This window comes from Phyllostomus discolor, chromosome 1 (assembly GCF_004126475.2).
Source record: "Phyllostomus discolor isolate MPI-MPIP mPhyDis1 chromosome 1, mPhyDis1.pri.v3, whole genome shotgun sequence".
Classification (NCBI taxonomy): Eukaryota; Metazoa; Chordata; class Mammalia; order Chiroptera; family Phyllostomidae; genus Phyllostomus; species Phyllostomus discolor.
Genome location: NC_040903.2, coordinates 44333874 through 44348075, shown reverse-complemented (window position 1 = coordinate 44348075; position 14202 = coordinate 44333874). Strand labels below are relative to the sequence as shown.

At 39.5% G+C, this 14202-nt stretch overlaps 1 protein-coding gene across 10 annotated transcripts in view; it reads right to left on the bottom strand.

The window, feature by feature from the left end:
- SLC4A4 (solute carrier family 4 member 4) overlaps positions 1-14202 on the bottom strand; it is a 399538-nt gene that overhangs the window by 91079 nt on the left and 294257 nt on the right. For all 10 annotated transcript variants that reach the window (XM_036021813.1, XM_036021819.1, XM_028505445.2 and 7 more), the window contains 4 exons: positions 9753-9910; positions 2873-2960; positions 1703-1857; positions 824-937 (listed from right to left, as the gene is read on the bottom strand). In XM_036021813.1, coding sequence (XP_035877706.1) covers positions 824-937; positions 1703-1857; positions 2873-2960; positions 9753-9910 — 515 coding nt within the window. The remainder of the gene's footprint in view (positions 1-823; positions 938-1702; positions 1858-2872; positions 2961-9752; positions 9911-14202) is intronic.

The window sequence follows — 14202 nt, the reverse complement described above, 5'->3', positions numbered from 1 at the left end:
TGGAAGAATGAAATCTCAGTCTGCATTGTTTTTAAAAAAGACATACCTTCGTAAAATGAGTATCCTGCTTGAAATTTTACTTAACCCAAAATGAAATGGAGAACCTAGCAGTGGAGGAGGAAGAACTGTCATGAAAAGAGATTTAGCCGAAGCATTCTGGGAAACCTGACTTCCCATCTGCAGGCTGGGGAAACGGTGACCTATGAGTACTTCAGTTCTATAACATATCACTCACTTTTGAGTAAATGTACAGGGCAGAGATAGAATCATGAAAGACTGGTTCACTGTTCATTCGCTCTGCCATATACACCCACCCATTGTCTCTCTGTTTTTCTTTCTAACACCTCCTCACTCACTCACCCCACTCCAGGCACACAGGCCACCATGCCAACCCAGCACACACCAGGTCCTCTGTTGCCCCTTCTCCCAACCCCACTTCTACATGGTCTGACTCCCACCTCCTTCAGGACTTTCCTCAAATGCTGCAATTGTCTTTAAGGCTGCCCCTGGCCACCCTATCTAAAAAATCTTTCTCCCATCACAAACTCCCTACTTCTCTTCTGTTTGTCCTCATAAAACCATCACCACATTCCTCTATGTGCTCACTGTGTGTCTCCACCACTACAAAGGAAGACACCCAGGGACAGGGATTTTGGTTCAGTTCATTGCTGCATCCCCAGGGGCTGTGACTGTTAGGTACACTAGAAATATCTGTTGGCCGATTGCTGTGCAATCCAGCGAATAAAATGCTGATAGAAAGATGAAGGGAAATTTAGATCTGAGGAGAACCTTATCATGAGTAGCAAAAGAACCCATCAGTTACCGTCCAGTTCTCTGCAATTCTTCACTGTCCCCGTGTCCTCCTCCTCCGTGGCCTCCGTCATGGGGCGTGTCCCCATTCATCTGTACATTATCTCCACCCGAGTACATGTTCTTTCTAAGACAACAGAGCCCAAGAGAATATTAGCTTATTGTACTTACCTGCCTCTCAGCTGTGTCATGCACCAGCTAATGAAGAGATGAGCTGAAAATCCTCTGGGAGAAAGGTCATTATTTCCTTCTGCTGTCCTAACAGACAATTCTAAAAGTGTTATATTTAGAGCCAAGATGAATGACTGGAGGAACAGAAAAGCTGAACAAACTGTATATTGTGCAAGCAGCAATCCATTTCACCCGGAAAATAACAGACCTCCAGAAAATGCCCTCTCCTCAATTATTTCACTCACTTTCTTTTGTTTTTTGACTTTTGATTTTTTCTTATATTTCCCTTTATTTTTAATTATATTTTTCCCATTACCATTTACAGAGGGAGGGCTACTGCTCTCCCTCCCCACCCTGTAGTCACCACACTGCTGTCCATGACTATGAGCCCTTTTTCCTTTTTGTTCAATCCCTCCACCCTCATTCACTCAATTTCTCAACCTCTTAAATCTACAGGGCCTCATCTTGTGTAAAATCATCTTTTCACATGCATAGGGAGTCCCCAAAATATCTCCAAAGAATCTCAGAGAGCTCTAATCTGTAATCACCAAACATTCATTTTTACAGTGTCAATGAAACGTATGTGATTCATTTGAGATGAGATAATACATCAAGTTAAATGGGAACCTAAGCATATTAGGGCAGTTGCCTGACTCCATTTCCTTTGCCAAACATAACTTCTTTCTCAAGGTTTCACATCCCCAACTGCCTGATAATTCACCTTTTGTCAGACGATGGAAGACTCTTAGGAGGCTCTATCCTGATCGCGGGATCCCATTCCCCAGGAGGAAGGACAATGACTTCATCTAGGAACTCATCAATGCCAGCAATCAGGTCCTGCCTGTCTTTCGCTTTATAAGCAATGTCATGGAACACCTAAGGAAACATAAGAAAGGTGCTAACCCAGCACGGAAAGTCTCCACATGCCTCACGTATCCAGCCTGAAGAATGCAATCCATCACCCACTTTAATATTACTACAACCACACTCACATTTCCTGTTATTCTGAATGCTCCAATTTTGGTAATAAACCCAAAGAATATATGGAGAGACATAAGAAAACAAATGGCTGTTTCTTTTATATGTTTTTTTTCCTAACAATACTGTAAAATACCATTGCCTTTCACCTCCCAGTGGTATGTAGCATTATTGATATGGTTGCTACAGAAACCAGATGAAAATGATTTGGGAAAATATACTGAGGAGTCATTCCCCAAAATAAAAACTACCAGGACAAACCATTGCTGATAATTCAAGAAGCAAAAGTTCAAGCTGAGTGTTAAGATTGGGTTAAGGCTCAAACACTGCAGCTCTCAAACACACATGTTAGCTATTACAAAAGAAAAATCAGGGGCAACACAGAAAGCAAAGGGCTTTAAGGAGGTGACCCTCTGTGCAGCCATGGAAGGCTGAGGAGCTGTGTAAGGGACTTTCAGCTCATCAGCCAGGTGAGAAGAATGGAACAACTAACAAGAGGATTGTGTGCATTCAGGAATATAGACAGGGCCTCTCTGTTTATCTAGTCATCAAGGCAACAATGGAACCATCTAAGGCAGCAAATGCTCCATGTCTTCTATGAAGAAATCCAAAGAAGGTGCTTCTTGAATGCATATCATTTAATTAGAATGATGGGTTGCCAGCCTTCTTAATAGTGAGGTACAGCCATTCGTGGAAAATAAGGTGACATCTACAGTTTCCAAAAGTAAGTTTTATGTTTTAATAAAACACATTTTCCTTTATTTTCTAAACATTTTTCATTCTTAAACCTGATATATGTTAAACATTATTTTAAAACTTCAAGTCGCCATGTCATCTTACAGTGACAGCCAAAGCACAGTATGAAAGCACATAAGTGAGACCTTCAGAGGCCACCATCATCCAGATTCCCTACCTCGTCAGACATCAAGGTAGCAATGGCTCTGCCAATCTCATGATAGGACTTGGCTTTCCCCTTAGGACCCAGGAGAATGAATAAGAACCTAACGGGAGAGGAAAGAAGGAAAGGCTATAACACACATTTCATCAAACTCAAAATAATAAAACTGAGACACATTTATCCTAGTTCATAAAAACATTAGGCTTAGAATTCATCTTCAAACAAATGTAATATTCTTGACAGTATAACAAATACACTTTCAACTATCATGAAACATAACCCATTGTTTAATTTATTTGGGGGAAGCATAGAATTTAGCATGAAAACCTGAAAAGTTTCTTCACTGAGCAGGAAAGATTCCTTCAATTTTTCCTGTCTAAACTTTCTTTTCTTCATTTCTACTGAATTGCAGAATCTTTGGGGGAAAAAAAATTATACACAATAATGAGAAATACTTAGTACATCTCCAGACTTCTCTGACGTTTCCTTACCCAATATGGGTAACGACCTATGATCTTCTCCAGACTTTTAAAAAATGTTTCTACTCAGAGGTGTCTAGAGGTCAGCAAAAACCAAGTCCTCCATAAGTAAGCCACACGCTGAGAGCCAAAATAAAGAGAGAGGAATAGGAAAAAATTCAAAATAAAGCATCATACACATTTAAGGGTTGTTTTTGGGGGGGGGGGGGTATCTTCATTTTCCTTTCCAAACTTGTTTTCTTGATAAAGCTCAAGAAAGCTGAGAAAACTGCTTTGCAGTGAGTAGGTCCTGATACTTGCAATAATAAATGTATCCCCATTTAGGTTCACCTCATCATGGTGGAAGAAATCCCTCACTGATCACTAGTAAAGATGCATGTCTTGACTAGGGTGAAAGAAGCCTATATGTAAATGAATAAGAAAAAATATACTAAAGGCAACATAGGATAAATCCCTGCCTTGCTTATCATCATGTCTTACCTAACACAGAGATAAGGCGAACAACAAAAATGATCACATCATATATTTGCATAGCTTTTTAAAGCTTGCAAAGCATTTCACATTCATCACCTCGTTTAAACTCCACACAACCCTTAGCAATAAGGACAAGTATGCTATTCTTGTTTTTTGGTGAAGAAACCAAAGCTCAAGGAGGTTCATGGATGAGCCCAAAGACTGTGCCTGGTAAATGAGACAGAGTAGACGGGCCTTCCTACCTCTTGTTCTTTTCAGCACACAGCTCTGCCTGATGTTACCTGCCCAACCTACACACTAGGGGTATGATTCAACAGAGAAAGGCCGTCCAACAGTGACTCCTTAGGTCATCCTGGGGAAGTATGTTGTGGATATTTAGCTGGGGGCAAGAAATCTTACGTAAAATGTTACGGGACCAGGAAAGGCTTAGGACTTAGCTTAGTAAAATTTTATTTTCCACTTATTTATTTATATACCTTACTTTAAATAAGAAAGGAATGACAGCAAGTACTCTTCAATTAGGGTCTATTCCAAAATGTCCTTGAATAGATAATTCCTTTTTTTCATTATAAAATTCAATCCAAAGAAGAAAAAAACAGAAATTAAGAATGTAAGAAGCTATCTGAAGTATGGACACCTCAATTTTATCTCAGAAAAACCATAAAGCCACTCAGCACTTATTAGCTTAGAAGCCAGTTCTAGAGTGGGGCAGCAGGCTCACTTTCGAGTGTTACCATAGTAGATGAAACAGGAAAAGCAATTGGCAGGCACAAAAGTCTGTTCAAGGATAAAGGAAGTCATTATTGGAATTGGATTTTAGTTCTTCTAACCCTGAAGATCAATTGATACTAGAACTTTTTTTCCCTTGAAGCTGGGCCTAAATTATATACCACTACATGTAGTATCATACAGTGTTACTTTATAAGAGTAAAATGTATTTTTTAAAGGAATTGACCACTGATTTAAGTGCAACACATGCAAAAAAATATTTAACCACTAAGGCAAAATACAAATTAAGAAAAACCTATAATACTGGTTGCATTTTTCCACCCTACCTGCCTGTCTACCGATGGCCAGCCGTCAGGAAGGACAGCAAGGGCGTGACTGTAGGCAAAGGGAATGGGTGCAGCGCAGCAAGAGAAAATGGGCATTGGGTTCTTTCACTTGATACATTTTTAAATAAGGATGTTCCTTTGCCTTCCATTTTTTATTATTTCAATGTATCTAAATATTAGCTTTTCAGTAATACACATATATAATATCTAAAACCCTTCCAGAACAACTCTGTACCACTTACTGCCTCTTCCTAGTCTACCAACACACACTATGGACTTACACATTTATCAACTGACACATGAGGTAACGTTCAGGTTGACTACATGGCAGCAAAGCCAAAATATTCTCTTGTTAACAGTGAGTAAAATACTCTCAGTCATTAAGAGTCCTCAAATATAAATTCTGTCAGACATTGGGTCACTATTCCAAGATTTCTAAGTTAAATCCTATGAGATGAAGGCATACATTTGCTTCAAAAAGTTTTTATTGAATTTATTAGGCTAACATTGGTTAAAAAATAAAATTATATACGTTTCAAGTGCCCATTTCTATAGTGCATCATCTGTATACCGTATTGCATATCACCATCCAAAATGAACTCTCATTCCATCCCCATTTATTACCCCTTTCCCCTCTTCTACTTCCCCACAACCTCCTTTCCCTCTTGTAAGCATCATACTGTTGTCTGTATCTATGAGGTTTTTTTAATCCCATCACCTTTTTCACCCAGGCCCCAACCCACCTCCCTTCTGACAGCTGTCAGTCTGTTCTCTGTATCTACGAGTCTGTTTCTGTTTTGTTTGTCTTGTTCATTAGATTCCACATGTAAGTGAAACCAGGGACTGTTCTGCTAAACAGTTCCAAGGAATGAGTTGAAGTAGCAGACCAATGGTGAATATAACATATATCATAGCAAAACCCAACATATGAGAATTATAATATTTTAGTAACTTAATTAAATTAGACACAAAAGTATAATTCCTCTTTCTTAGGTAATTCAATTTATATATAGGTAATTATATGTATATATACACATACATAAATAATTTTCTTCTTTGATGAAAAGTCATCGAGTGCCAAATAGAAATGATACGTTACATATCAGTTAAAATTTTTGCATTACTCCAGTCAAGATCCATTCAGTAAATCCATCTCCTTAAAATGAAATAGAGAATAAGAGAGAACATCTGGCCATCTTTCAGTTGCAGAAAACATCACCTCAGGTCGAGAATTTTACCTGTAGTAACAGAGACCCTTAAGAAATCTCTGATTTGGACTGCATTGTTGAAGTGAGCATGACAGATTTGGGAAAACAGAACAACTTATCAAGTTCAAGTTCTTTCTGCTTGAAACCTGTTCTCTCCCTTTAAACCTCAAGGAAGCGAAAGCTGTCACCACTTTTACGATAGCAGTACATCTTGCCAAACTCAGCTTTTACAGCATACTGAAAACTGCTTTCATGACCCAAGCTGTTTTTTGTCAATGGACAGATGTTATTTTTAACCAGAAGCTTTTTTCTTTATTAACAAATTAGAGTAAACATCACATTTGTATGGCTGGATGGGCACGGCTAATGTTGACAGCTTGGGGTAAAAAATCAATTTACGTTACTGAGTTCTTTTGATTCACTCATAACCAGAAATAACTCATTGTTAGGATTTTTAACAGTGTCTTGTCGTCTCTGGAATCTTCATGAGGCACTTCTACTCTTGTGAGCTTTTCCATATAACTGATCATGCCTGGGGAGGATGCCTGTGGCATTTTCCACAACAAAAGCAAGTGCCAGATGAACAGTGTCCGGAACCAACGGACGATACTCACATTCACAAAATAATTATAGCCAGAAACAGAGCATAATATCAGAAAAAGAGCCAGCCTTCCTAAACCACTCAATCTTTTTAGAAAGGATGTACACCCCCCTTCCTGATATACCACAGCTATTTCTAGAATAAACTCAGCATTTACCATCCTTTACTCCCTTCTCTCAAAACAACAGTGAATGAAATAACCCATTATTCATATTTAGCAGCTTTGGAAAATGTGGCTGAACTGCAGCTTCCACAAAGGATTCATGAGGGCCACAAACCAACCATAACCAACCACATTACTTATGTAAACAGCAGCTAGCAACTGGATTGTTAAACAAGATAGAGTTGAACTAGCAGGACCTCCATCCCAAGCCCTCTACTAGGACGTTTCATGGTTTTGACAAAGTACAAACTACATTTTTAGGCAAATAATTATTTATAACATAAAGTATATATTAACTTACAGTGAAACTAAAGAGGTAAACATTCTAATGTTTTAGAGGGCTAGACTCCCTGAATAGCTATTTGCCTTGGATGTGAAAATCCAGGTCAGGAAAGGACAAACCAATCAGGGGCTTTTATTATTCTTTATGGGAAAATGCTAAAGTATTTTATTCCAACCCATTCTAGATATTGCCTTAGATTCTCCCTAAAAGCCTGGCCTCACAGTCAGAAATCGACAGTTCTATTTCCAGCATTGATAGTGGACCTTCCCTTTGCCCCCATCTTTCAACTATAAAATAGGAATAATAACATTTATCCCCTGTATAACTCATAAATATCAGTTAGTAGCAGCCTCTATGGATAGACAAAGATGATAGCAAGCAAAGTACATGCAAGATGCCAGGAAATTCATAAATGCATCCTACTGAGTGACCAAAGCTCAAAAGACAGTTTGTTTGCCTTCCCACAGATGGCAAGAATAGCTCCTAAGTAGATAGCTGCCCTATAAACAGAAAGCTAAAATAGATCAATGAAATAACAGAGCAGAGAACCTTGTGAATGCTACACAAGGGGAACTCCTAGAGCTATACTTCCAAAAAGGTGCCTCGTAGTAATACAGTTTATTATAAATAACAACAATACTAGTATAACTTTCCTCTACCTTCAAAAGGGAAAATGATCATTACGAGATGTACACACAAGCAGACCTTCGGGTCTCACTGCAGTACAACAGGGTAGCGTGCATGGTGAAGCACATGGCAGAGCACAGAGGCAATGCTTCGCAACGACTCCCACATTCCTTGTGGGATTTCCTTTATTGGATTTCACAGGATGCAGCTATTGTAAACAGCCCCACATTACTCACACACAAAAAACCTAATGAGGCTCCCTACTCAGTGATTACAGCTTGCACTGGTTCAGAGGACAGCAAATGGATAAAACTATTTCCTGGAAAAATGTTAACATGCTAGGATATACTGTTCAGATTATTGCCCCGAAATAGTTTTATAACATTATTGAATTACATTGGCTTGAATTGCTGGGCTCCTTTTGTTAATTCCAATGGTGCTGTCTCTCACCTCTAGACTGATGCTGTGCTCCAGCACAGAGGAAAAGAATGAGACAAGCAGAAGCAGATAAGAGAGACATGAAAATGGTCATGATTTGCTACTCAATAAACTCACAGTATTGTTTAAGAAAAGTCTTTGAAAGTATTTTTTATTTGTAGCTTTTAAAGAAAAATAATAAAAATGGAAAAAGCAGGAGCAATTTAACACTTCTTGGCATATTTCTTTTCTCTCAAGCCCCAGTAAAGTTAGCCCAAAGAGACGAAAATAAAACCATATGGTGCTTTATGCAGCAATGGTCTGAGTCAGCCAGCTTGCACCAGGTGACCACTCTGATAGAACTTCAAGACTCTGCTGGCATGTCTTCAAGCAAAAAGCTAAGTTACAGAAAGCACAAATCATGATAACCCCTTTGACTGAATAAGCAACGATTGTCTCCTTTCCTCTGCTCCTGTCCAATGACTGCCTAATAATGACACGTATTATTCCCATTTTAAGTGGGAAAGAAAAATGAGGCAAAAATACCTGTATGATCTGAAAGAATGTCTTGTAATCTATAAATATGGAGGCAATGAAAAAAATGTTCTCCTAATTTTCCTCAAAACAAACCTCAAGCCCCTTGTCATGAATCATGCCCAGGCCATCTGAGATCACCCAGGAGGATGCATATCCTTTCCTGCTCACCTGGGGACACCTAAAGAAGAGAAAAGTCACCTGTCCTTACACTGGGACGCACAAAAAGCACACACACACACCCAAAGTTCCTATTCATGTGGTAGTTTTCAGACATCAATTTGAAGATTACAAACTTCTCTTCAAACTCTTCTTCAGCACAAGTTTAAGTGAAGCATTAACTTCTCTTCACTTACTGCATTCCATAAGTTAAGCCTCCTAATTCTACTGAGCACAGTTGCAGAGGGAAAAAAGCAGGATTAGTTCAAAGATACTGTGCAGTATATGGAATACATGGTTATAATAACTAATATGCTTCCTTTAAAATAAAAAGTTATATAACATAAGCATAACAGCAAAGTGTGCAAATTTAAGAGTACAGCTTTATAATGTTTATGTGTGTGTATATACACACACATATATACATATATATGTATACACATGCACACACACACTACACACACACACACACACACACACAATCAATTTTCTGAATAAAATGGAGCAACTTAAAGCAACTCTGACCTCTGAACCAATTACCATCTGTATGAGCTAGGGCAAGTTACTTAAACTCTAAGACTCAGTTTCTTCATCTATAAAATTTGTATACCAACCATTTACACTTTAAAAAATATTATTGTGAGGCTTAAAGAGACTAATCCATAAGAAAAAAGTTGTACATGGTCCAAGATATTGTTTTAATTGTCATGGTTACTACTATGTAACTATTAACTAATGTGACAGCATGAAAGTCAGATTAAACCATACCTTCAAATCATACCTTCCCAATATTCTCACTCTGATGTGCCTTCATTCTATTGATTCTCTAGCCTGAGGGAGAAGAGATTCCCCTCTGCCCATACTGTAGACACCAGCAGGTCAGGGACCAGCTTACCTTGTGGGCACGGGAACCTCAGTCAGGGCTCCCAGCATGACAGCCTGCTGCAGTCGAACAAAGGCAATGAAAGGCATATCCAAGAAGTCGACCTCACCAACGAGCACGTTGGAGGCTTCTGCATCACGAGGCAGTTTTTTCATGAACTTGTTCTTCAGCTGCATGGAAAGAGCCAAGAAAGCACAACTTATTTCCAGAGAAGGGAAGAAAAGAAACATCACTCAAGGGAACTCTTTTATATGAGTCCACATGCAACAGGATCCAGTTGTAGCCATTTTCCTATTATGTTTCACTATTCTATTAAACATTTCTCTGTACTTTGGATTAAAAAATATTGAGGATTTAGTAGCATGGTTTACACATAAAACAATGTTTACATATAAAATGATTGTTCTCTTATTGATTCACTCACTTAATAAACATGTGTTGCAAGTCTAATAGGAGCCAGGCACTGACCTAAGACCTAGGGAAAGAAGGAAGGATCAACTAATTACATGTCCTCCTTGGGTTCATATTCCATCAAGGGAGAAATAAAATATGGTGTGAAGTAGTGATAAGTGCTAAGAAAAAATAAATAAAGCCAGTAAGAGGGTACCTTAGGAAGGGCGGTCAGGAAAGGCCTGTGAAGAAATACATTTGACATTGGAGTAAGAGGACAAGCCATGCAAAGATCTGGACACAGAACATTCCAGGCAAAGAGAACAGTGAGCACAATGCCTCTGAGATGGGAAGCAGATTGGCAATTAGAAGAAACAGTAAGGCAAGTGTGATGGCAGCTGAAGGAATAATGGGGGGAAGATAGCAGCAAATGAAGTTACAGAGGCCATAGCACAAATGGGGGGAGGGACTAGATGGTGAGGACCTTGAAGGCCACAGTCAGGAGCCCGAGATATTTTAGGTGGGACTTGCCTATGAAAAGTCCAAGTGGAAAGGTGGAGTAGTAGAAAGGCATACATTTCAGAGATATTACCATGTAAATAATACTTACAACCACAGGACAAAATCACACAAGCTTGGGGGCGAGTGTAGCTACAGAATGATAAGATCTAAACCCTGGACCACTGTAGCTTTTATAGGAATGGGAGGAGCTATCAGCAGAGGACTCTGGGGAAGAGCAGCCAGCAAAGCAGGAGGAAAATCAGGACTTAACAGTCAGGTGAAGGGAAGGGCTTAATAAGGAAAGCATATCAGCTAATCAAAGGCAGCTGAAACCTCAAATAAATCGTAACTAGCAATGGACCAATGGGGAAAAGGAGAAGAAGAATGGGCCAGTGAATTTGGCAAGATGAAGGTGCTGGGTGACCTCGACAAGAGCTGTTACCGTGGACACCAGGGAGCCCCGTAAAGAATGAGAGATGAAGAAATGGAGACATGGAATACAGATAATTATCTTGAAAATTGTGGCTACCAAGAAAAGCCAAAAAATAGGAGGATAGGAGGAAGAAGGCATACAATAGAAGATTTTTTTAATGGGAAATATGATAACACTTTGGAATGTTAATGAGAATGATCTACTAGAGGCAGGTTATTGCTGCATCAGAGATAGCAGATAACTTCAAAATCTGCTCAAGCAACCTTGAATTATTGAGAAGAATCTATCCACACCCCAAGTACAGGGGTTATCTTCAGATAGAGAGCTTATCAATCTGAACCAAGGAAAGCAGACTAGATGGGGACAGATGGGATGTCTGGTGGCATGAAGATCAGGGCTTCTGAAGACACACATTTTTGCAGTGAAATGCAAGCGAGCTGACAGTGGGGAGGATGGGGAGATGTGTGCCAGTCTGAGTGTGATGGTAAAGATAGGAAGTGGTTTTCTTGGAGAGTGAAGGGTGCTTAACACAGTCACTTTGAAAGCTTATCTGGTAGGTACTATTCCTTATGTCCCTTCCCAACCCCCACTTAGAACAGGGTTGTTTAAGCATCCTTCAGTGAGTGCGAAATGCCTCCTATAGCTCAAGGAAAACTTTTCAACAATCACAGAAAGATAGAGATAAGAATTTTGCAGGACCATATGAAAGGCAGACTTCTGATATATTCTTATCAATATGAATGTCTCTCCACTCAAGCCAAAAGTTCCCAGTGCACTTAGTATTTTGTGCCATGGATTATCACTGAGATGGCAAGTGTCAGGAATGGCCCAATTTTCCCCATTAATAAAAAAGTTGTAGTAACACTTTCTTTTCAATTTCCATTTAAAGAGTTCTTACTTAGGGAAAATAAGTGTAATGAAAACTGATCTCTAAAACTTCATCACCCTCAGTAGCATTTTTATGGGATTCTTTCCTTAAATTTAGTACTTTTCTGAGAAGAAAACTGTGAGGCAAAAACAAAACAACAACAAAAAACTAAAACACACATACAAGGAAGTTGGGGCTAATAATTTAGTGGAAACCTAAAATAAAAAAGCAAAGGCAAGATATATATATATATATATATATATATATATATATATATATATATATATATATATATATATTTAGGCATTAGAAACATCACTACTTCTAAGCAGTAAGGGACTTTTCCAATGTTTATACCCTCAGTCCTCCGTGAAATTAATATTAAAAATATATTATACTTACATTGTAAAGATATGAAAAGAGCAGCCACGGGAAGGGCCTAAAAATGTCAGATTGCCAACACTATCATTATGGCCTAAAGAAGTTACAGTAATGTACTGTTCTCCATAACAGTGTGGGATATGGCCAAGTGGCCCAAACGCCTAACAAAACAACAATGCGGGAGGAAGCTTCCTCAACCCTTCCAGAGAGGTCCCATTACCCACAACACAGGACACAGAGCTCTGTAATAATCAGATATCACACCTTGTTCTCTCCAGCACTCTCTACTCTAGTTAGGCAAGTAATCTGATCATATCCACTTCTTTTGTATGTATTTATCCAACAGTCGCTACCAAAATCTGTCTCATTTCTACCTTTCTAAACAACCTTCAGAACTCAGCTCAAGCCTTTCTACCATTTCAGCCCACTTTCTTGGGAACTCTGGAAGTATTCATTTCTGAACCACATGTTGAAGTTCTGTCCATGTTTAAGTGTTTTCCCTGAGTTTCTTAAAGGTTAGAATAGTATATCCCTCATTGGACTCAACACCTACCCTCTTTTCACATAATTCAGCTGTGCTAAATACTTCAAGTGAAAGAAATGAACTCTGTAGCACTAAAAATAAAACCAAAAGAACTCCAAATGCCCAGGAAAACTAGAGAAGTTTTAAAGCCTCTATGTCTAGATCTGTCACTAAGCAGCTACCTGACTCACAACATATACAGAAAATTCCAGTCAATTTTACCCTTCCACAAAATCTTTCACTAGTACTGAGGTACCTTTACTAAGATCACTATACCATCTTGGAAAATTAGGAGCCTATTTTTAAAAGCCAAAGGAAATAAACTGTATTCTATATGCTCTGAACAAAAGTAGTTGTAAGGATAATGTCCTTTTAGATCAGCGTATCTCAGACTGTGTTGGTGGAACACAACTGTTCTCAGAGAAACTAACAGCTACTCTACAATAAACAGGGGTGGTGGCTGAGGGGCCCCAGAACTCCGTCCTTACATGGCTCTTCTCTCTCTGCACACACTCTCGGGGTGATCTCATCGAGTCCCATGTCTTTAAATACCCTCTATATGCTGATGAATCATACATTTATATCTTTAGCCAGGACACCTTCCCTGAATTCCAGACATAACAACATCGCTACTTGGATGTCTAACAGGCATTTCAAACTTCAGTATCCAAAACTGAGGCCCCTGACAGTCCCTTCAAACTAGCTCTTCCTCCAGTCTCCTCATCTGATGAAGAGCAATTCCATTCTTCCATCGCTGAGGCCAAAACCTTGCTGTTGTCTTCAACATTTCCCTTCCTCTCTCTCCCCATGTGCATTCTGTCAGCAAACCTTGTTGGATCTGTGTTCAAAGTATATCCAGAATCTGATCATTTCTCACCACCTTCATTGTACCACCTCGTCCACCTTCACTGCCACCACCCTCATTCACATTATGACTATTGCTTTCCTGGATATGGCTTTGGCCTCCTTGCTGGATTATCTGCTTCTGCCCTTGCACCCAGTCTGCTCACCAAGAAAGCCAGAGGTCAAATCAGGGCTCAGACTATGTCTCTCCTCTGCTCAAACCCTTTATTGGTCCCCATTTCACTAAGAGGGAGGGCACTGTCTTTATGACCACCCAGACCCCAGCATTATCTGGCTTACCATGAGCTGCTTGACCTTATTTCTTACTGCTGTCTCCCAGTCTTCTCCATACCTGCTACTTGAGCCTCACTGTCCTCCCTCAAACACACCAGTCAGACTCTTACCTCAGGGCCCTTATACCTGCTGAGGCTCCCTTCCTCACTTCCTTTTCCTTCAGATCTTTATTTAAAAGTCACCTTCTTGCCCAGCTGGTGTAGCTCAGTGGCTTGAGAGCCTGCCTGCA